The following is a 17820-nucleotide window of genomic DNA, read 5'->3' as shown; positions in this document are numbered from 1 at the left end:
TTTGACAGCAGCCTGAACTAAGACACGCCCACGGGGTCTGAATTTGATCTGTCACTGTCACATTTCTCAGCGTCTCATATTGCCTGGTTTCCTTGTTGGTATTTGTAGCCAGTCCATGTCTCACTCCACATTTCCAGCGGTGCAGGAAATGCAGTTTGTAAATGTTTTCCCATAACTTAATTTGTATGTCGAACCCGCCACTCGACAGCAGTGGTGGAAACTTAACTTCAGTTTGGAGCTGTCCCATCTCCCTTGCCTTCCTCTCGGATGTGTCTACATACCGCCTGAATACGAAGGCATTTTAAACTGCAAGACTGTCAGATTTCTGCGTGCATGTCTCTCCTTGCTCCCTCATCTTTTCTACACTGCTCACTCTCTGCCTCCTTTTTCTTTTTTAATGTTTATTTATTTATTTTGAGAGAGAGCACAAGCAGGAGAGGGGCAGAGAGGGAGGGAGAGAGAGAATCCCAAGCAGGCTCTGCACTGTCAGCACAGGGCCCAACATGGAGCTCAAACCCAGGAACTGTGAGATCATGACCTGAGTGTCAAGAGTCTGACGCTTAACCGACTGAGCCACCCAGGCACCCCACTCTCTGCCTCCTTTGGCTGCCCATTTATTTTGCCCCCATGAACACCCATGGCATTGCCAGAGAGCTCTGAGAAGCAAGACGTCCCCTAGCGGCCACTCCAGTCTTGCTGCAAAGTGCGGTGAGAAGGCCCTTCTGTCCTCTGGCTGTTAAGTATCATATCACCATCGGAATAGCTAAATGCCACTCGAGAATCCCATCATCTCCAATGGCACTAGGAAGCCCCGTTCCGTGGCAGCCTCTCCTGCTGTCAATTCTGGCCCAGAGGGGACAGCCACCAACAGCTTCTAGATGACTCAATGCTGCCTTCACTGTCTCCTACCCTACTGCCTTAGTGGAGGGAGCATCCTCTAGGCAGCTGCTAAAGAACAGTCAAATGGTGGATCTTCTGGTTTTATGTAATAAAGCCATTTTAACATTCCCACTCCCCTGAGCCTTTGGTTCCCTTCTTTAAAACTCAGCCAAGGCAATGCTGGCATCTCCACCTCATCTGACTGAGGCCACCACGGTGTCCAAACTTCCGGAGTCATCCAGAAGCACCTTAGGACAAGCTCTGGGTGTTCTTGGCAGCACTTTAAGTCTTCAGTCATGGGAATTGCTCCTGTATCAACCAACTTGCTCGACAATATTCTGTATCCCACCCCCGTCTGGTACCTTCAAGATCCACTCCCTGGGTATACTTCCCCAGTCCCTGCAGTCAGACCTGTCCTGCAAGTTTTTGGGTGACTGAGCTATTTCCTCCTAGAGTAGGGACTGTGCTTCACTGCAGAGGCCATGCTGAGACCCAATTCTAGTTGTTGGTCTGGAGGCAATGAGCGGAGGTGATAGTGAGAGTGATCAGCATTATTGCATAAGACATTCACCTCAAGTGAGATCTTTGCATAGCCTCCAGGCAAACTAGACTGTTCTTCTATATCAAGGCAAGGAAGCAGCTACTGCTCAGGGCTCTCAGGCTCAAGACTCTTAGATATATCCACCCAAACAACCCCATGCCAGGCCCAGGCCTCAGGATCCCACCTTCCTTCGCCCCCCGCCCCCCCACCGTCCCCTTCAAGCCCTGACTCTAGCACAGGAAAATTGTTGAGGATCCACTGGTCTGCTCCACAGCTCTGCTGCCTTTATGCTTAAATTGTGGGCCCAGTTTTCAGCACGCTTTGCTGAAAAAGTAAGTATGTCTTAATTTTGTTTATTTATTTTTGAGAGAGAGAGAGAGAGCACACAAAGGCAGGGAGGGGCAGAGAGAGGGAGACAGAATCCGAAGCAGGCTCCAGGCTCCGAGCTGTCAGCACAGAGCCCGACATGGGGCTCGAACTCACGAACCACAAGATCATGACCTGAGCCGAAATTGGATGCTTAACCGACTGAGTCACACAGGCGCCCCAAGTTAGCATTTACGTTGCCTCGGGAGACTTTCTGGCTTTCATATCATGCCCTCAGTCGAGTGGGCTAACTTGAGTCTTACATGCCTTCTCCAAAGTTTCTAAAGCAGGTTTAGAAAAACTAGCCACCCCTATAATCCTTGTAATTACAGTTGCCTTCCCATCTTTCAAGGGCCAAAGCTACTTCATAAGCCAAGCTTTCCCTTCAACTTCTCATTCCAATCTACCAAAGGGAAAAGTCTTATGCTTCAGATTAGGGGTTATCACCACCCCAGTGGTGGGAGGTCGCTGTGGCATTCTGAATGGTAGATGAGCCAGTTCTAGATTCCTATCCCTATAGTCTCCCTTCCATTGCTACTTCCTACTGTTTTAGCTTGAATCCCCATGAAAGCAGAGACTGAGTCTAGAACTTGGGGGCAGTTGATATGGTAGGTGAATCCAGGAAATGAGAGGGAGGGAGGAGAATGACACAGGGTAGAAGGAAAATTCAACAAAGTGTATTTTGGCTTCTGTCCCTTATGAGTTGAAGGTTGCCTCAGAAGGCGTTAACTCACCTGCACTCCCAGGCTATGCCTATGGTTGAGAGAGGTCCTGAGGCTTAGGAGAAAGCCCTAAAGCAGAAAAGCAGAGAAACCTACAGTAGACACTTGAAACGAGGCACTGACAGTGTACATGGAGCCGTCTACCATAGCTGTGGCTAAAGTCAGAGGTGGGCTGATAAGATGTAACCAAAAGTTCCAACACATCTAGCACATCTTTCCTGCCTCCTAGGGGATCAGACATCTGGGCCAATGACAAAGGCCAGACACCATCTGCTCCCTGGGATTCAGGTGCCTGGTCCTGTAGACCTTTGTTATGCCCAGAATTCGTGATCCCCAAAGATCACCAGGGAGCCGAGTCTGATGCAAAAGCAAAGAGCCTTTATTCGAGCTAGCTCGAGCTCAATCCCCTACCTGTACCGATGCAGCGGTGAGATGCCAGAGAGCGCGAGGTTCAAAAGCACAAAGGTTTTATAGGGATCTAGGGGCAGTTGGTGGGGTAATGGTTGTGGTCTTAGCCAATTGGCTGGGGAAGGGTCAGAGTCCTGTTGCGCAGGTTGCCAGGTGTGGTTTGAACGGGAAGTTTGAACGGGTGAGCGGGAAGTTACTCAAAGGGAGGAGGTGTGGTCTGAGGTTTGAATGGGAATTTCTTTCTGTGGTTTTCCGGGAAAGGGGGCCATGTCAGGGACGTAGTCACTCAAGATGGAGGACACAGAACAAAATGGAGTTGGCAGGCCTAGGTCTGCTCTTTCATTCCCCCCTTGTCATGTAGCTTATGGACCCAATCATGGGACCGGCTGCATTTCTATTTTGTCCTCTTCTGTTATTAGGGGCTTGCACTGAGCACGGAGGACCATTAGTTGGACGGCCCCTATGCAGTCCCTGACAAACTGGACCAGTCTGTTGATGATAGAGGGTCCGAGGGTTAATAGTAGGAGCAGGATGGTGAGGGGTCCGGCAAGGGCCCAGATGAGGGTAGCTAACCAGGGAGACCAGTTGAACAAAGACTCGTACCAGGACTGAGATTGTTCTCTCTCTAAACTTTTGTTTTTGCAGCCCTTTCCTTATGAGGGCCATAGATTCTTTTACGACCCCCAAGTGATCAACATAGAAGCAACATTCTTCCCCTAGGGCTGCACAGAGTCCTCCTTGCTGCATGAATAATAAGTCTAATCCCCTTCTGTTTTGGAGTACTACTTCTGATAAGGAAGTAAGGGATTCCTGTAAATGAGAAATTGATTTCTCAATTCTATGTCTAAGTCAATGGCTGCCCTTAGGGTTCCGTAGTTTTTGTCCTGGATGACGAGTGAGGATATTCCGGTCCCTGCCCCCACTAATCCCAGTTCCAAGAGCGCAGCCAGAGTTAGGGTTGTAATAGGCTCTCTCTTACTTCAGGGGTTAGTAGAGCCTAACCTGTTAAGTATTTCTTCCCCTGAATGGTACACTAGCTTGGGGATCAACTGCACGAGTATGCAGAAGCCTTCTTTCGAGGAGTTAAGGACTTAGGAGTGGACGCAGGGAGCGAGGCCGCTGGAACAGGCCCACCATGCATATTCGGGGGGAAGTAGATACACTGTCTCCCTGGGGACTGTTAGGGTTTCATTACAGAGATGTGACTGCCCAGGGGGCACATGGCGTATGCAAGTGCCCTGCCCTGTTACCGCCTGGAGGATTAGTCTTGCAGTAGCCTGCTGCCATCTGCAGGAGCTAGAGTTGGAGGCTGTTGTATAATTGCCTTTAATGGCAATACCTTTGTAATATGGGGGCCGGACATCTAGACAGAGCAAAAAGGACTTGGTCAGGTCGGGTCTAGAAGTGTTTAGTACCTGGTATGCTCCGACAACTGTGCTCCACAGGGGTCTGTATCAGATAGTAAGTTGTGACCGGGGGCAGGAGATGCGGGTGATGCTCCGGTAGGGACAGGGGATGTGGAGGGCTGTGTGGCCAAGGTCTAGGTGTTTCTGGGAGTGGCTGTCCGGGTGGGGGCAGGTCGGGGAACTAGTACTTGGTTGGGTCCTACCCCTGTGGGGGACTGCTGGGCAAGGGGAGTCGCTTGCATTCGGAGGGTAAATAACGTTCCCTTGTCCTTGGCTCCCAGCCTAACCCAGTCATATATCCTGAGTCCCCAGGTTTTTCCACTCTCCCATCCTGTTGTTTTTTTACCTTGGCTTGTAAAGGATATAACTATGGGATTACCACGCCCCCAGGCATATGGCGGTCGAGGGCCACTGGGCCGCTTTACCACAATGAGATCTCCGGAGCGTGGTGGGGTCCACCAGATGTGCCCCGTCGAGACACATGACCAGGAGGCACAAAAGTAGTCAGCCGCGTCCCCACATGAGCTCGAGGGAGAGTGGCCGGGGCAGACATAGAAATAAAGGTTCTGCGCATGGAATCCGGGGGCATATGGTGACAAGGGGAGCAGAGTTTGGAGGTCTACGCAAAGTTCTGGGAACCAAGTATCCCTGGGGTGGCTCTGGGAAGTCTGATTAAGTATTGTCCCCGAGCTGGTGTCTATGATCTGCCAGGTGATGTTTTGGGGGGCGTGGGGACTCTCGGCAGCATGAGCAGTGACAAGCAGAGCTAACAGAGTTACCAATATCAGGTGGGTCGAATGTGCTATAACCTGAGCTTGAGCGGGTTGTGTTGGTCCCAATTGACAGCCCATCGCATGACAAAGTCCTTCCGGATCGTGGAGGGGTCCGCTGGCCGAACGTGGGTGTGATGGACCCAGGTCGCGATGCCGTCTACTTTGAGAGCGGTGGGGGTTGTCAGCACCACGATGTAGGGTCCCTTCCAGTGCGGCTCAAGGGTCTCTCGGTGGTGCCTCTTGACGTAGACCCAGTCTCCCGGCCTGTACTGATGAGGTGTCAGCGTCGGGCCAGCCTCGTAGATGGCACGGAGGTGCGGCCAAATGTCCTCGAGCACCCTCTGGAGCCCTCTCAAGGAAAGAAAAAGTTCTTGATCTTTAAACTCAGCAAGAAGTTCAGCTCAAAGGTTGGGAATAATAGGGGGTGGCCTGCCAAACATGATTTCATAGGGAGTAAAACCCAGGGTGTAAGGAGTGTTCCTAACCCAGTAAAGGGCATACGGTAGGAGAGTCACCCAGTCCCCGCCAGTCTCCATGGTTAATTTGGTAAGGGTCTCTTTTAGGGTTCTTTTCATTCTTTCAACCTGTCCTGAGCTCTGGGGCCTATAAGCACAATGTAATTTCCAGTTTGCCCCCACAGCCTCGGCTACTGCCTGCATTACCTGCGAGATAAAAGCTGGTCCGTTGTCTGATCCTACCATGGCAGGAAAACCATATGTGGGTAAGATGTCTTTTAGTAGCTTCTTAGCTACCGTCTGAGCCATTTCATGCTTGGTTGGGTATGCCTCCACCCAGCCAGAGATGGTGTCTGTAAATACTAAGATATTTATAACCATACTTTCCTGGTTTAACTTCAGTGAAGTCGACCTCCCATTGGGCTCCTGGTCTGGTGCCTCTGAGCCTGGTTCCTTTTTTATTTGATGTGGCTCTTGCATTGGTGAGTTGGCAGGTCTTGCAGGCAGATATAACTTGCTCTATTTTGGTGTCCTATTGGTGAATCTGTGTCCATCCCGCACAAAGCTGCTGCCATCAGTGGACCAAGTAGCCTCGGCATCAGGGAGGGGCCAATCGGTCAGATCCGTCCGGAATCCATGTACTTGCTCCAGGATCCCCACACAGTCATGTAGTGGAGCATCTAGGTCAGGGTCGGGCAGCAGGGTTGCAGGATTGAGGGCCGCACTGGGGTGGAACTGCACTCATGGAGGGTTGAGTAGGAGGCTCTAATAATAAGTTATAAGTGTGTTACTCATCCATCTATCAGGAGGCTGTTTCAGTACCCCTTCAATGGCGTGTGGGGTCGTGATCCAGATCTCCTGTCCTAGGGTCAGTTTGTCTGCGTCCTTGACTAGGAGTGCTGTTGCCGCAATAATTCTTAGGCATGGCGGCCAGCCAGCAGCCACTGGGTCTAGCTTATTGGACAGGTAAGCCACCGGGCGGTTCCAAGGGCCTAAGGCTTGAGTTAGGACCCCTTTTGCTATTCCCTTGTGTTCGTCTACAAAGAGATGGAAGGGCTTCGTAATGTCTGGCAGGCCCAGGGCTGGGGCACTTAGGAGGGCCTTTTTCAACTGATTAAAGGCAGTTTCTTCTTTTTCAGTCCATTTAAATGTTTTCCCCTCTTTGGTAGCTTCATATAGGGGCCTGGAGATCTCAGCAAAACCCGGAACCCGGAGGCGGCAGTAGCCGGCAGATCCTAGGAATTCCCTTACTTCCTTTTGGGAGGTGGGAGTAGGGATCTTTAGGACAGTTTCTTTTCTGGCATCTGATAACCGCTGCTGTCCGCCCTCCAGGATGTATCCCAGGTAACTTACCCTCTCCCTGCATATCTGAGACATCTTCATGGTTGCCCTGTATCCCAAGGCCCCCAGGGTAGCCAGCAGGTCCTGGGTCCCTTGCTCACGGTCCTTGGCTGTGTCGGCAGCAATCAGGATGTCATCTACGTACTGTAGGAGGGTGAGGCCAGGGTGCTCCTTTCTGTACTCACCCAGGCCCTCATGTAGTGCCTCGTCGAAGATGGTGGGCGAATTTTTAAACCCCTGAGGCAGCCGTGTCCAGGTGAGTTGCCCGCTGTAGCCCTCCTCTGGATCATGCCACTCAAAGGCGAACAAGGGTTGGCTCTGGGGTGCCAGCGGCAGACTGAAGAAGGCGTCCTTTAAATCTAATACAGTATACAGACCCTGGAGAGTGCCAAGGAGCTCAAGAGAGTATATGGGTTGGGAACAGTTGGGTGTATGTCCGTGACCCTCTTATTTACTTCCCAGAGGTCTTGTACCGGTCGATAGTCATTTGTGTGAGGCTTTTTGACCGGCAGTAGGGGGGTGTTCCAGGCAGATTGGCAAGGAACTAGTCCCCCTAGGCTTCGTAGTCTCCAGATGTTTGGCTGGATCCCCTTCTGGGCCTCCTGAGATATGGGGTATTGTTTGATTCTTACCGGACCTTCTCCTGGCTTGAGCTCTACCAGGACCAGGATCCTGTGAGCAGCTAGTCCTATCCCCCCCGTCTCTGCCCAAACCGAGGGGAATTCTTGTAGCCATCTGTCTATATTATCCTCTCTCGAGAGTGCCTCCTTGTGGAGGTGGTATTCATCCTCTAGTTTCATGGTCAGGACCTGGATGGGGTGGCCCTTGCCATTGGTGACCTGAGGCCCCCCCTTGTCTGAAAGTTATCTGAGCTCCAATCTTGGTCAGTAAGTCCCGTCCTAACAGCGGGTAGGGGCATTCCGGTATTACCATAAAGGAGTGGGATACCTGTTCCGTCCCCACATCTACCGTTCTTCAGGTAGTCCATGAATACTGGCTCATACCAGTTGCCCCTTGTACCCAGGACTTCTTGCTGGCTAGCTTTCCTTGTGGGATGTGGAGGACCGAATGTTGTGCTCTAGTGTCGATAAGGAAGTCAACCAGGGTCCCCTCCACTTTAAGAGTTACCCTGGGCTCAGGGAGAGGGTCTGAACCCCGACTCCCCTAATCACTCAGTTCATCTAGCTGTAAGACTTTTACTCGATCAGTCTTGCTTCCCTTCCCGCTGGCCTTTTTCGGACAATCTCAGACCCAATGCCCTATCTCCTTGCAGTATGCGCACTGATCTTTCTGCAGCCTCTGCCTACCCACCTTGGTGGTTCCTTTACCTCCTCTTGAGTCGTCCGCCAGCTGCCGGAGACGGCGGTCTCATTCCTCGGGGAAGTCAGCAGTGGTAGCTAGTAGTATTCTGGCCAGGTCTCGAGTCTGCTTACTGTTGGCAGCCACCATGGTGCGAGCCTGCTTATCCTCAGGAGGCTCCTGATTATTATATACCTTTTTGGCTACCACCAGTAAGTCCTGCAGACTTTTTTTCTCCTAGTCTATCTGTTTTTTGTAATTTTTTCCTAATGTCTATGGCCGATTGGTTTACAAAGGCCATGATAACAGCTGCCTTGCTTTCCAGAGCCTCTGGATCCATGGGGGTATAGGTACAGAATGCCTCCATGATCTGTTCTAAAAAGGCAGCTGGAGATTCATCTTTTTCCTGTTGCACATTTCCTACCTTGGCCAAATTGGTTGGCTTCCTAGCAGCCATTTGGAGACCCCCCATTAGAGTCTGGCAGTAGACCCGGAGCCTCTCCTTACCTTCTGCCGTGCTGAAATTCCACTGGGGCCGAGTTAAGGGGAAGGAGGCATCTATCTGAGCCTGGTTGGTGGTGGGATTCCCATCTGCGCCCAGAACTAGTTTTTGGGCCTCATTGAGGATTCTTTCTCTTTCCTCAGTCATGAACAGGACCTGCAAAAGCTGCTGGCAATCGCCCCATGTGGGCTGATGGGTAAAAAGAACGGAGTCTAACAGATCAATAAGCCCTGCCGGTTTCTTGGAAAACTTAGGATTCTGAGCTTTCCAATTGTAGAGGTCACTAGTGGCGAAAGGCCAATAGTGATAGGGCTGATTCCCCTCCGCGTCTGGGGTCCGGTGGCTCGCAGGGGCAGAATAGTGGAGTCAGCGGCGGAGATGGATTGCTCCCTCTGAGCCCTTTGTCTGGTAAAGGGCGGGCTTCCCACTGGAGCGTTTCCGCCTCCTGCTCTCAGAACAGCATCTGTCTCCCCCAGAGGAGGAGGATAGTGTTCTTCCGGCATCCTAGGGGGGTTATATGGGGGAGGAAAAATTAATTCTTCTTCAGTCCCCCCTTGTAGGACAGGGTAGAGGGGTGCTGAAAGCTGGGTAAGACTTTTCTTGTTCTCCTTCTTTTCTGTCCCCTGCAAAGCGAGAATGGGTTTTGGCTCCAGAGGGCGTGGGGCTAGGAAGGGCTTAAGCCAAGAGGGTGGGTCTTCTACAAGGTCCTGCCAAGTGATAATGTAAGGGAGCTGATCAGGATGGCCCATCTTAGGCCGAGAGATGATACCCGACTCAGTGGATGGTAGGGAGCTTGAAGGTTCCCTCTGGCGGCCATCTGACATTGAAAGCTGACCACTCGCTAGAACAAAAAACCTGCCACCGACCCTTTCAGACTTCCATACTGAGGTTGTTAGCTCTTCCCCTGACATCCTTAAAGTGATCAATCATAATACTTAGAGGAGTAGTCTGAGTCTGTCCCATAACGTCCGTCCAGTAAGTCCACAGAACAAAACAGAGAAACACAGAAACAGACAAACAGAGGGCCCCTAGAAACTCTTCCAACTCCGTGGAAGCAAAACTGAAAGCTAGACGACGGTCTCACACCGACCGGTGGGAGCGACCCACCTCGTCTCAGACCTTTGAGGGGAATCCACGTCCCTCCAGAAGGGAGGATCGGAATGTCTTCTAAAACTCCTGGCCCAAGGTCCTCCAGTGCGTCCACTTAGACCCCACCGGGCACTACCAGAATTTCAGAAATGAGCTCACAGAGAAGAGACAGGGAACGAACAGACACTAACCATGGCCAGTCAGGCTCTCTGGGTCGGGGGTCCCTCGGGAGTCTTGGGGATCCCGGACGAGCCCCCAAATGTTATGCTCAGAATTCGTGATCCCCAAAGATCACCAGGGAGCCGAATCCGATGCAAAAGCAAAGAGCCTTTACTCAAGCTAGCTCGAGCTCAATCCCCTACCTGCACCGATGCAGCGGTGAGATGCCAGGGAGAGAGAGAGCGAGTTTCAAAAGCACAAAGGTTTTATAGGGATCTAGGGGCAGTTGGCAGGGTAATGGTCATGGCCTTAGCCGATTGGCTGGGGAAGGGTCAGAGTCCCGTTGTGCAGGTTGCCAGGCGTGGTTTGAATGGGAGGTTTGAACGGTGAGCCGGAAGTTACTCAAAGGGAGGAGGTGTGGTCTGAGGTTTGAATGGGAATTTCTTTCTGTGGTTTTCCGGGAAAGGGGGCCATGTCAGGGACATAGTCACTCAAGATGGAGGACACAGAACAAAATGGAGTTGGCCAGCCTAGGTCTGCTCTTTCATGTTCATTCTAGGAATATTTTCAGAGGTCCTAATAAGTGTCATTAAATACTTTTCTACACTGAAATACAGGAGAGAATATAACAGCTCTATGGAGCTTGTGTCCTAGTAGTGGTGGTGGGGTAAGAGGTGGGGGGGAGGAGAAGGACAAGAAAATATACAGCTTATCAAATGGTAACAGGTGTTAGAAAACAAAACAGGAAAGAAGGGTAAGTTGTGCTGGTCTGGTTTCAGCTGGGGAGAACACATGCTCATTTAAATAGAGACATGGTGGGGGGCGGGGAGGGGTGGTCCCTGGGTGGTTCAGTAGGTTAAGCGTCTGTCTCTTGACTTCACTCAGGTCATGATCTGAGGGTTCCTAAGATCGAGCCCCACGTTGGGCTCTACGCTGATGGTGCAGAGCCTGATTGGGATTCTCTCTCCTTCCCCCTTTCTCTGGCCCTCCCCTGGTCGCTTTCCCTCTCTCTCAAAATAAATATATAAAACTTCTAAAAAAAACAATGAAAAAATAGAGTCATCAGGGAAAACTTCACTGAAAAGATGACATTTAAGCAGATACCTAGGGGCTGAGTGGCTCAGCCGGTTAGGCATCTGACTTCAGCTCAGGTCATGATCTCACTGTGAGTTCAAGCCCCATGTTGGGATCTATGCTGACAGCTCGGAGCCTGGAGCCTGCTTCAGATTCTGTCTCCATCTCTCTGCCCCTCCCCTGCTTGCTCTCTCTCTCTTTCAAATATAAAATAAAAACATAAAAAAAATTTTAAGCAGATACCTGAAGGAAGTGAGAGTAAAATCAGCCAGACACTGAGAAGGAGGGAACGGTGTGAGGGACGAAGCAAATCGGGAGAGTGCAGTGCCCCCCTCCCCCATGCCAGGTGAAGACAGTGTTTCAAGGAGGAGGAGGCCTCAACTGCCTGAAATGCTGATCAGCCAAGGTGAGGATGGACAATGGGCGAAGGACAAAGCAACATAGCAGGGTGATGGCATTTTGACAGAGCAGAGCAAAGAGGGAGGGGAGGAACTGAGGACAGTGAATACAGGAAACTTCTTGGAGTTTCATTATAAAGGGAAGCAGAGAAATGGGGCAGTAGCTGGAAAGTAATGTAGGGTCAAGATAAGGAATTTTTTCTTTCCAAGATGGGAGACCTACCAGCTTCTCTGCTCCCATTTCCCTTCATCTTTCCTCTTGCTGTAGACAAATCTGCGGCCTCTTTCACCTCCCTCTTCAAGCCCCAAAATATTTTTCTGCAAAGCTCTGATCCCCAGAGTTCTGAGCTGTAGGAGGTGAAAGCCACAAAGAGTCCTTTGTTCAAGCTTTCTGCTCTTGTCACATCCTTCCCTGGGGCAATACACTTGGCTGCCTCAGTCAGGGGCTGAAATTCCATAGCAGGAAGAACAAAGTCAGATATCTCAAAATATCATCCTGCTGCATTTATTTCCGGCCCTTTCTCCACTTGGATGGCCTCTCCCTAAACATGGGGCTCCCTGCCTGCCTGCTGCTCTGGTCTGCCAGCACAGCTACTTTATTGTTAAGTATTTTGATCAAAGCAATATTCCCTAAACTTTAGGCATTCCTGGATCATTGTTATGATTTTAGCTGTTTCCCTACAACTCATGTCGTTTTACTGCATGTTTCTTTTTTTTAATTTTTAAAAAAGGTTTGTTTATTTTTGAAGGAGAAAGAGACAGAGTGTGAGTGGGTGAGGGGCAGAGAGAGAGAGGGAGACACAGAATCCGAAGTAGGCTCCAGGCTCCGAGCTGTCAGCACAGAGCCGGACAGGGGGCTCGAACCCACAAACCGTGAGGTCATGACCTGAGCCGAAGTTGGACACTTAACGGACTGAGCCACCCAAGCACCCCTACTTCATGTTTTTATGTAAAGCACTTTCTTAAAAAAAAATTTTTTTTTTTACTGTGGTAAAATTCGCGTAACACAAAATTCACTGAAGTGTACAATTCAGTGGCTTTTAGAGCATTCAGTGCTGTACAACCATTACCAAACAGTTCCAAAATATTTTTCGTCCCTTTAAAAGGGATCCCTTTGCCTGCTAAGCAGTCACTGCCTCCTCCCAAATCCCGCCCCCCCCCCCCCACCAGCCCTTGGTAACCACCAATCTGCTTCCTGTCTCTCTGGATTTGCCTATTATGGGTATACTATATAAAGAGAATCATATATCTGACCCTTTGAGTCTGGCATCTTTCACTTAGTTTCTCCATTAGCACCTTATTTTGGGCTTGATTTTTTTCTGGTGTTATCATTTTGACTCCCTTTCCATTTCCTTGTCTGTATATATTTTTTCTTCATTATTTTATTTAAATATTTTATTTAAGTAATCTCTACACCCAACATGGGGCTCAAACTCAAAATCTCTGGATCAAGAGCACACACTCTTCTGACTAGGTCAGCCAGGTGCCCCTTTCTTAGTTAAAAAAATTTTTTTAACATTTATTCATTTTTGAGAGACAGAGACAGGGCATGAGCAGGGGAGGGGCAGAGAGAGGGGGAGACACAGAATCAGAAGCAGGCTCCAGGCTCTGAGCTGTCAGCATAGAGCTTGATGCAGGGCTCAAACCCACAAACCATGAGATCCTGACCTGAGCTGAATAAAGTTGGACACCTCACTGACTGAGCAACCAGGCACCCCTTTCTTAATTATTTTAAAAGGAAAATTGATTTCATCATAACTATTTTAAATATTTTTTATTTAATTTACATTAATGTATACACAGAATTACTAAAATACAAAAAAAAAGCACTGCTCAAAATGTTATTAAACTTAGTGTCTAATGACATGTTTTGTGTTGTTTTCCTGATTGAATAAATAAGTCCACATCTTTGTACAAAGTAGCTGTTAAGTCGGGCGCCTGGGTAGCTCAGTCTGGCATCTGACTTCGGCTCAGGCCATGATCTGGCAGGGTTCATGAGATAGAGCCCTGCTTCCAGCTCTGTGCTCACAGTGGGGAGCCTGCATCGAATTCTGTCTCCTTCTCTCTCTCTGCCCCTCCCCTGCTCATGCACATGTGTTCTCTCAAAAATAAACATTTAAAATAAACAAAACAAAACAAACCCACAGAAAAACATCTATCAAAGTAGCTGTTTAGTAATCCCTAGTCTACTGCTGAAGGAAAGTTAGGTGGAGGCAGGACACTCACTTCTCTCACAGGTATTACCTGATTCTAGGGAAAAGGGTCCATGCTCTCAGGTTTCAGTGGTTGCTGAAATGCCCTGTCTACATTCCAAGGAAAAGTTTACAGATTGCAAGGACTGGTGTCACCACCTTTTGTTGTGCAGTTACATCACCCACAAGTACAACACACTCCCTGAAGCACCTTCTACTATACTTTGTGTGTATAGGGGTTGGGGGAAAGCAGACCCCCCCATGTCCCTGATCCAAAATGGATCTAGGAGAAGAGCAAAATCAGACACCTACCAGAAGAAAGGAGTGAAGCTCACCAGGAGGTAACAGCCAGGATTCAGCTCAAGGCCACTGCTGTAGGACAAAATGAAGGTCCAGGATGGCCAAGTCTCTTTGAGAGCACAGGAAATCTGGATTTTTAATATGAGATTTCCAAATTCTTAAATGTTGGCAACTAGGGGCACCTGGGGGGCTCAGTCGGTTAAGCGACTGACTGGCTCACGTCATGATCTCATTGGTGGGTTGGAGCCCTGCCTCGGCCTCTGTGCTGAAAGCCAGCCAGGAGCCTGCTTCGGATTCTGTGTCTCCCTCTCTCTCTGTTTCTCCCCCCTCTCAAAACTAAATAAATATTTTAAAAAATTTTTAATGTTGACAACTAATGCAAAACTTTTAAACAACGTGGGTGGAGCAAATCCTAAATGTGTTACAGGCTTAGCTCTGGAGAGTGCTTGTTTGTACCCCGGGTGAGACAAACCCTTTATTCTACAGAGGAGGAAAGGAGACCTGTAACGGAGAAGCTACCAGCCAAAAGCCACACAGCAGCTGGGAGAGGCTGAGGCCCAGTTTCGAGAAAGCTTCGTAAAATACACATACCCCAGACTCAGGCTGAAACCCTCTGGCCCGCGCCGCTCCTCTAAGCCAGGGGAGCCAAGAGCGAGGTCCCTGACCCTCTCCGCCTGACCGCCTCACCGCACCCTGCATCGCTGAGCTCCCAAGGTTTCACTGTCTCCCCGACTTCGTCCTCCGTTCCTTGGGCCAAGAACGCCACTGCTCACCCCTGCTTGCCATCCTCGCGCCCACTCCACTCCTCCCTCCCCTAGCACTGCCCTGTGCAAGCCTGGCTCCCACCCCGCGTTCCCAGCGGGCCGCACACACACCTTCCTCCACGCCCTATCGCGCCCTCCCGAGACGGGCTGCCGGCTGAGTCACCCGTCCACTAACGCGCACTAAGTGACGGTCCCTACCCGCAGGTCGCGAGCCCGAGCCGACCCCACTTGGCTGCCTACGAAGGCGCGGGGGCCGGCAGAGAGGAGCGAAATGCGCGTGCGCCGCACGGGCTTTATTGCGTCACCGCGACTCCAGAGCGCGCGGCTGGAGCAAGAGCACCGCGTTCGCGCCTTCGCGTTTGCGCATCCTCCTCTGCCAGGAGCGCGCCCCAGACGCCGGGCTGGCCTGGGAATCGAACTTCTTCTCCAGCAGGTGCATGCGCGCTGTGGTCTCAGTCAGCATGTCCATGAGCAGCTCCTGCTGCAGCTTCAGGTAGTTGTTCTCCTCCAGCAACAATTGGCTGTTGACCCCCTGCACCTGCGTCTTCCAGCCCGAGTTGCTGGGTGAGGGCAGCGGCGGTCGCGACCGCCGCGGCTGCCCCTCGGTGGTCCACTGGCCGCCGCGGAACACAAAGGCCTCGTCGCTCAGGCGAGTGCGCGGCGCGCCGTAGCTGAGGCCCAGCTCGGCCTGGCGCGTCCGGTGGTCTAGCAAGTAGAAGGTGGACATGGAGGAGATGCGGCGCAGCGGCGGGCGCCGCGGGGAGAAGCGCTGCGAGAAGTGGTCGGCCCAGAACTGCTGCAGCTGCTCCCACAGGCAGCTGATGTGGCCTGAGCTAAGACACCTGAAGGCCTCCAGGGCGAGGACCGAGTGGACCTTGTGGGGCGCGTGGGTGCCCAGTGCCGAGCCTCAAGGACGTGGGCGACCAGGGCTGCGCCCTTGCCTCTGGAGGCCCTGTGTCCAGAATGATGAAGGCGAGCCAGGGGCACTGCTGGGGAGCAAGAGTCCGGGTGAGCAGCCTGCTTGGACAGGCTGTCCGGTCAAACCGCGAGGATCGGTGGACAGGGCTTAGCTCTGAGGCTGGCACTAGGGTGCTGGTCGCTGAGGAGCCCATCCCTGCACACTGGCACTGACAGCAATCTCCTGAAACTACCTTCTCCAAAGACCACTGTGTGTCAGGCCCAGGAGACAAAATGTGGATGGAGGACCATATCCCTTGCTTTCTGAGCATAGGACAGGCTGCTGGAAGGGATTGCTGTCCCAGGAGAAGGGAACAATAGAGACCGGTACTTAAAAGTTGAGTAGGACTTTGCCATGTGGATTGAGGGTGGACAGTGGAGAACCTCTAGGCAGAGTGAAGAGCCAGGCACAGCTTGCATGTTCCCCATGTAAGGAAGAGTTTGGAGTAGGGTTTGTGTAGGGGACTCGGCTGGGAATACAAGAGGAAGCTAGAAAGGGGACCAGGGCATAAACTTCATTCTGTGGATAAGAGGGCACTGCTGGATGACAAAGCCAGGGCTAGATCTGGATTCAGGAAAGTATTTGGTAGGATGTCTAAAATAAACAAAGGCATTATTGCCACGTTCAGTTATTTTATAAACTGCTCTGGGCCAGGCTTGGTCTGGGCAGGGGTTCTTAGCCTGTGCCTGCCCTCAAGATGCTACTGGTCCAGCTAGGAACCCAGATGTGTATGTAGGTGACAGTGGTGCATTATGCTCAGTGACATCTTGGGGGCCTGTGCCATGGGCTAGGACCTATGCTTAGGATTCAAAGTCATAGAGGTTATGCAGACTACACATGACTTTTCTCCCAAGTAGACTACATCCTCAAGGAAGCTAAAGTCCAGATAACAGACAAGTTTCATTCTCTGTCTCCGCCAGCGCCTATACGTGCTGACTCTATTAAATGGGAAGAGGGCTATGTGTTCTCTTTTAAATTCCTCTTCTCTCCAGGAGGGTGAAAAGGGATAGAACTCTATCATGCCTTCATCAATCCAACACACACTTATTCCTCTCGCACACAGCTGGGCTGAAGGGGTGGTACTACCCCCTAGATCTGGCTCAGGGCATCATCTCTCTGAAAGCCCAAAGAGAGCCTGAGAGGTGCAGCCAGGCCCATGTTTAAGGCTGCGTCTTCCCAGAGGGCCCTTTCCCAGTAATACTCACTGCATGTTGTGCCTCACCTGGAGGATGTGTCGGAGGTGCCAAGCTGCTGTCCCAGGCCTGGCCCCATCCCTGAACCACTAAGCTGCTGTCCACCAGCTATGACTCACAATGCCTCCAGGTTGGGCCAGCCTGGGACAGAAGGGGTGCACACGGTCTAGCTATAAAACAGACCCTGGGCTCTTCCCATATTCAGCAGTTCTTGTCTGCTGTGTTCCAGGCGTGGTTGTACAGAAGTGAAGGAGATGTTCGCTTATCAAACTATAGTGGGGGTGTGTGTGGTGGTGGTGTGTGGGGGGAGGTTTAGAAGCAGAGCCAGAGATAGGAATTTGATGTAAGGGACTGATCGAACAAGATAAGTCCCTAAAACAATAAAACAAAAACAAGATAGTTTCTAGTGTCTGGGTGTCATGGGTCAGGTTCCCGGAAGCAGAGACTGAGATGAGAATTCTTGCTTAGTAATTTATTGGGGAAGTGCTTCCAGGAGAAGGGATGGGGGAAACAGGCAGGGCAGGGCAACAAACTAAAGTAAGCAGGAGAGTGGCCTCAGGTGGAAACTAGTTTCAGCCCCATCCCATAGGTAACTGAATAAATTGCACAGTTAGGCCTCCTTACCACAAGAAAGCAAGTTTTTAACACCCTCTCCCTTCTCTCCTACCCTTCATTTCCCATGATGTATTGGCCAGGGCAGCTGTGAGTTGTCAGCCAGCACTTAACGCATGTATGAGGTGGGTGCATCACCAGTAAAAGGGATCTTTGGGGCCCCAGCAGCATAGAGGAGAGAGGAAGAGGATAAATAGTAAAAATGAAAAGAGAGGCGCCTGGCTGGCTCAGCTGATAGAGCATGCAACTCTTGGTCTTGGGCTCATGAGTTTGAGCCCCATGTTGAGGGTAGAGATAACTTAAATGTGAAAAAAAAATAACTAAATGAGGGGTGCCTGGGTGGCTCAGTCAGTTGAGTGTCCAACTTCGGCTCAGGTCATGATCTCACT

General features: G+C 50.9%; 1 protein-coding gene across 1 annotated transcript; it reads right to left on the bottom strand.

Annotated features, from left to right (window-relative positions):
* Positions 1 to 9068: 9068 nt before the first annotated feature.
* Positions 9069 to 16918, bottom strand: CBY3 (chibby family member 3). The gene is given in 5 exon segments (XM_042932658.1): positions 9069 to 9196; positions 11636 to 11760; positions 13917 to 14032; positions 14780 to 15657; positions 16849 to 16918. Coding segments are annotated over 2 exon segments (738 nt in total). The 5' UTR covers positions 16899 to 16918; the 3' UTR covers positions 9069 to 9196; positions 11636 to 11760; positions 13917 to 14032; positions 14780 to 14969.
* Positions 16919 to 17820: the final 902 nt, after the last annotated feature.

The sequence above is a fragment of the Panthera leo genome, chromosome A1 (genome assembly GCF_018350215.1).
Source record: "Panthera leo isolate Ple1 chromosome A1, P.leo_Ple1_pat1.1, whole genome shotgun sequence".
NCBI lineage: Eukaryota > Metazoa > Chordata > Mammalia > Carnivora > Felidae > Panthera > Panthera leo.
Note: the sequence above shows the minus strand (reverse complement) of the source record. Positions and strands in the feature narration are given on the sequence as shown.